At 18.6% G+C, this 5,658-nt stretch overlaps 1 protein-coding gene across 1 annotated transcript; it reads left to right on the top strand.

Annotated features, from left to right (window-relative positions):
• Positions 1 to 887: 887 nt before the first annotated feature.
• PGO_001155 (variable surface protein) lies at positions 888 to 2,150 on the top strand (the record flags this gene model as incomplete). The annotated part of the gene is made up of 3 exons (XM_028690900.1): positions 888 to 974; positions 1,225 to 1,875; positions 1,998 to 2,150. The coding sequence occupies 3 exons, from the start codon at positions 888 to 890 to the stop codon at positions 2,148 to 2,150; spliced, it is 891 nt and encodes a 296-aa protein (XP_028546701.1).
• Between the last annotated feature and the right edge of the window lie 3,508 nt (positions 2,151 to 5,658).

Here is a 5,658-nt window from a genome sequence, read left to right as displayed (position 1 = left end):
ATATTTTTATATAATATATAATACACTATATGAAATTTTATTTTATAATTTTCATTGTATATGTAATCAAAATCATTGAAAAATCGATATAAGATAAAATAATCTATGAATAATACATTCTTATGTAAATATATATATATATAATTAAATATTTTTACTTATAATGTAGCACATAAACATATTAATTTTTATTTGTAATAATAAATTATTAACTAATATTATATCCTTATTTTTATATATATCATATAAATTTAAGTTATATTGATTTTTTTATTCTTAATATTTTTATAAAAGTTTAATGAAAATAAAAATTACAAAAATAAAAATTGATAAAACTAATTGATTTAGAACTTAAATGATAAAAATTATATTTAATGAACTATACGGATAATATACATTGAATCTTAAAGCGTGATATAAAAGGAAATAATACAAAACTTATAGATATATATATATATATAATTGATATAGTAATTAAATATTTATAAAAAAGTATTATATTATAAAATTATTGATTATGTTACATAATCAATTTAATTTATTACATGATATGACAATTTGATTAAAATATCCTTATAAATATAATAGTATTAAAAATAAATTATTGTTAAGTTAACCTTATTTATTTCATCCAATAACATGCTTTTATTTTTGATTTTTGTAATTTTTTTTTAAAAATAATCTACTTATACAGAAAATATAATACTAAATATATTTAAATATATAAATAAATTAACAAGAGTTTTTATTTAATGTAAAAATGAATTCATTTCATGGATTACTACATATGATATGAATAAAATACTTATTCTGACATTTTTAATAAATAGGTTTTTTTATATTAGATATAATGATCCATATTTAATAATTAAAATAATTGAAATGTGATGAGTGATGCTAAGGAACAGAGTAATGTCGTATGCTTCATATGTTTATTAAAGTTATTAATTGTTAATATATTTATAAAATATATTGTTTACCGAAAACCTAGCGCAATTATTTTTTTTATAAAAAAATTTTTAATATTTTATATAATGTAACATTCATTTTTAGTTCGATTTTAATGCTATATTTTCTACATGTACAAAGGATTTCAAATGGGGAATTTATCAGAATTATAGTGATCAGCATAGGGCTAATAATTTTACAAAATTATGTAGTGATTTTCGTCTTAATGTAACAAAAGAAGCTTCTTCGACTACGAATTTTGTACAATGATGCCAGGTTTTGAGTGTATATTTAGATCACATAAACAATAATAAAGCTACGTTGAAGCCAGAAATATGCTGCAAATATTTCTATTACAAGTTAAAAAAATTATTACTGAAAAGCAATAATTGTAACTGTGGAGAAACTTATGACTGTTATAAAGAAATGACACAACTAGAAAAAGATAATATTGATACCAAAATACTTGATATATGTATAAACTATTCTATAAATATTGATGAAAATACATTTAAAATATTTGATAAACTTGATGAACTAGTTAAGAGTTATAATAAATTTTATTATGGTCATAAAAATTATTCCGATCTTAAAGCATTTATAGCCCATATGAAATACGTAGAAGGATGTGAATTTTATAATAGTGAGAGTATTAAAATATTGTTGAAAAATTATGATGATCTTTTTAAAACATATGTGAATACATTACCAAAAAATGATCCTAAATATCATTATCTCACTAAGGATGGATACATTAATGGAGTATTGAATGTAGTATCAGGAACGAAAGAAAAACTAGCGGTCACAGAAGGACAAAAATATTTTGCTTCAGTTACAGAAACACATACGGATTTTGCTGCAGGTAGTGGTGGAGGTATATGTTTTTTATTTTTTGTAATATTAGTTATTGTATTCATTTTGTATAAGGTGATAAAATAAATTAATTTAATAAATTTATGTTGTATTATAATTTATATTATGAATAATTTAAAAATATTTATATAAAATAAAAGAATGAGATATAAAAATATTATTAAATTTATTTTCAGTATACCCCTTATTTTTTATTTTTACAACCATGGGTAAGGAGGTTAAGAAAAAAATTAAAAAAAAATTACAAAAATAATCTGTGTCTCATGGACACATGTGAATTTGAATACAAAAATTCAGTTGATAATAGGTATAAAACAGCATATAATTAAATTAACAGAAACAAATAAATGGGTAATATTAGTTACTTGATCCAATTTATTTTATCTTAATAAGCACAACATAACATTTGAGTTGTAGAAAATAAATTTAATTATATTAATATGATTTATTATAACAAAATAAAAAAGCCTATTTATTATAACTAGAATACTTCCATAATATATGAAAATGCAATTTTTAATTATAACTACAAATAGAAGAATAATCGTTTTAATACAAAAATAGAGAAAAAATTAAATATATATATATATACCATTTTTTTATTTACTGAAATCACGATACATTATAATAATTTATTTGGAGATAGAAGCATTGTGTGTTAAATTAGCACTAATACTCACAGAATAAAATATTAGCTCTTAGAGGGAAATAATACAATAATATTCGAATATCATTTATCTGATTGTATATGTGCACATAATAAATTAGTTGTTGAAATACGGTTGGAAACATTGTGAGTGTTATACTTTCTTTTTGGAGAAATCGTATGTGTATAACTATTGCAAGTATTACATTGACATTTAATATTTTTTTCTAATTAATATAAAAAAAAAGAAAGAGAAACAAAAAAGAAGTTAACATTGTAAATAACACATTAATGTTTTGAAAAATATATGTATTTTATACCAATGTAAATGTATAAAAGGTAGGATATATCTAGTGTATGTAAATATGTAGAATTACTACAAACTAATACAGGTATGCAAAATTTTAATGGAGTCCAAAATAAAAAATAGGTATAATAATTGTAAAATGTTAAAATTGTAAAAAAAATTTATTAATTATCCAATTTTATCTACATATATATTTATACTATTAATAATCATTAAATCATATATTTTAATTAGAGTATATCTCTTCAAGTGCGTTTTGCAAATTAATTGAAGAAAACATAATACATTATTGGGAATCATTAATTTAAATTTATTCAAAATATTTTTCCTATATATATATAAATATATATATATTATTATTATATTTCCAGAATTTTTTTTTATTATGTTATAATTTATTATTATATCACAGTAAATTTAAAGAAATTATTTAAGTTAAAACTTCTTATAATACATAAAGCTAATTTATACAATAGTGTATTTTACTACACAAATATATTTTCTTTTCTGGTATTGGTAAAAAATATATATATATAAGAACAAAATTTATATAGATTATTACACGGTATAACATATTCATTTTTACATATATATGGGATAAATATGCATAGAATACATTATATATACCACAATGTTAAAAAATTATTTTAAATAATGTAATGATTATATAATATAAATATATATGTTTTCTAACATTTTTATCACTAATTAATTTAATAATTTAATTTATATATAATATTGATTAATATGATTATTATTATCCTATAAAATATCTGATGCATATATTTTTGTACAAATTATATGAATATGTCCTTATTGCTGAAATTTAAAATATTAAATTTATATTTTCATAATTATGCTAATGAATAGATGAATAAAATTTTCCTGGATTCATTTTTAATGTTATGTTATTTCTATTATTATAATAATATGTAATATATAGACATACTAAATCAATAACGTTGTGACAACAATCATATATTATGATTTATTCAAAATAAAATTATGAAAATATACATTTTACATTTATTTATATATTTATTTATTTGATTAGACATTATTTTATTTATTTTTCTATTCTTACTTTTTTATTTCTTTTACTTATTTAATGTAATTATTCACCCTTTATTTTATCCATAACTAATATTATATTAGTGCATTTCACAAATTATATATTATGAAAAAAATTATTGTATTATGCCTGAAGAGTCATTTCCATTCATATATTTATGCGTAATGTATAATATATAGAGATTTATTTTCATATATTTTTAATTTAATACAGGTATTATAATTATAGCATATTGTATTGTAATATTTCATATTTTCTATTTAATTTATTCGCCCTATATTGTAAAAAGACTAGGGAATGCTTAAAATACCACTATTGTTATATGCAAATAATTTTTTAAGTATAATTATTTTATTTTCCTACAAAATGTCAGTAAATCTTATTATATTATAAAACAACGTTAATTAATTTACTATTATTATATTAGTAGTAGTATTCTACTGATCTATATATAATTCGGGCCTTTTTTGTATTATTGTATTTATTTTCAAAAGAATCCATTGAATTATCACTATCTTTTTTTTTTTTAGCATTTTTCTTAAATTACTTAGTTTTGGTTGCAATAATTAACTAAATGATGTATACTATATATACGATAAAATGTGATATCCTTATGCAAAAGTAATTTATTATATATACTTAATTATTAGTTAAATGTAACATTAATTTTATAACAAATGTATATAATGAATTAAATTTATTTTTAATTTTATATTACATGAATGCTATTATTAATATTGTAAAAGGTATAAATATATAAACATATCATAACTGAGACTAAAATTTAGGCTCTCATGGTATGTCTCTATGTCTAAAGCTGTCTTTCTCTCTTCTTTTAGCACCGATTATTTTCCTAAAAGGCATTATTAAGACTATCTCTTATTCAAGTTATATTTATAATTGTTTATATCTGCGAATATATCTATATTATTTAAAAATTTTTATTAATTATAATAAAATGAATTTGAACGAACACCATAATTAATTGTGTATAAGTATACATTAGAAAGGAGTTTGTGGAAACATTGTCAAGTATAAAAATGTTATAACTCTTATGTTCCTTTGCTTATTTAATTTATAATTTATTATAATTTTAAGTTGAATAATATTTTTAAGACAGTAAAAAATTTTTGAAATTTTTTATTCATCACAATTTAATAAATATTTATACAATAGGAAATTGTTACAAGAGTATTCTTCACTATTATTATCATTGTTAAACTTTTAACACTATATAAAGAAGGTTTATTATTTTTTAGGTTATTCATATGTTACTTTGTTTACAGTTTCAGGCAATGTACTTAATGACGGTTAATTAGACTTCTTCAGAATCTTTTATATATATATATATTATTTAAAAAGTATTCAATGAATAAAAATCTTATGAGTATCCATATATTTATTGGAATATAAATTATGAATTTAATTATTTTAATATTTATTCAACTGCATAATTGTCCATTTAATTTTATTTAGCATAATAAGGTCCAAAATTGATTTAAGTGTCTTTTTTTTTATATTTATAAATTAGTCTCTTTTGGAGGAATTAATTGTATATATAGATAAAGGATTTACCATTAATTATGTAAAAACTTAGATACATGTATTCTTTGAACTCTTTATAAATAAATAAATAAACATATTATGTCTTATAATTCTGATTACTAATTTAAATATCATATATTATTTAATTTTGTTATATCATAAGAGAAATTAAAATATGAAAAGTAATCATATAAAAGTTCTCAATATTCTGTAGTTCTATATTGATAATTCAGTTTGAAATATTTCTAATTTTCTCATTTTACTATA

Source organism: Plasmodium gonderi, assembly GCF_002157705.1.
Source record: "Plasmodium gonderi DNA, contig: Pgo-contig_112, whole genome shotgun sequence".
Lineage (NCBI taxonomy): Eukaryota > Apicomplexa > Aconoidasida > Haemosporida > Plasmodiidae > Plasmodium > Plasmodium gonderi.
The sequence above is the reverse complement of the archived record's forward strand: the minus strand, read 5'-3'. Positions and strand labels throughout refer to the sequence as shown.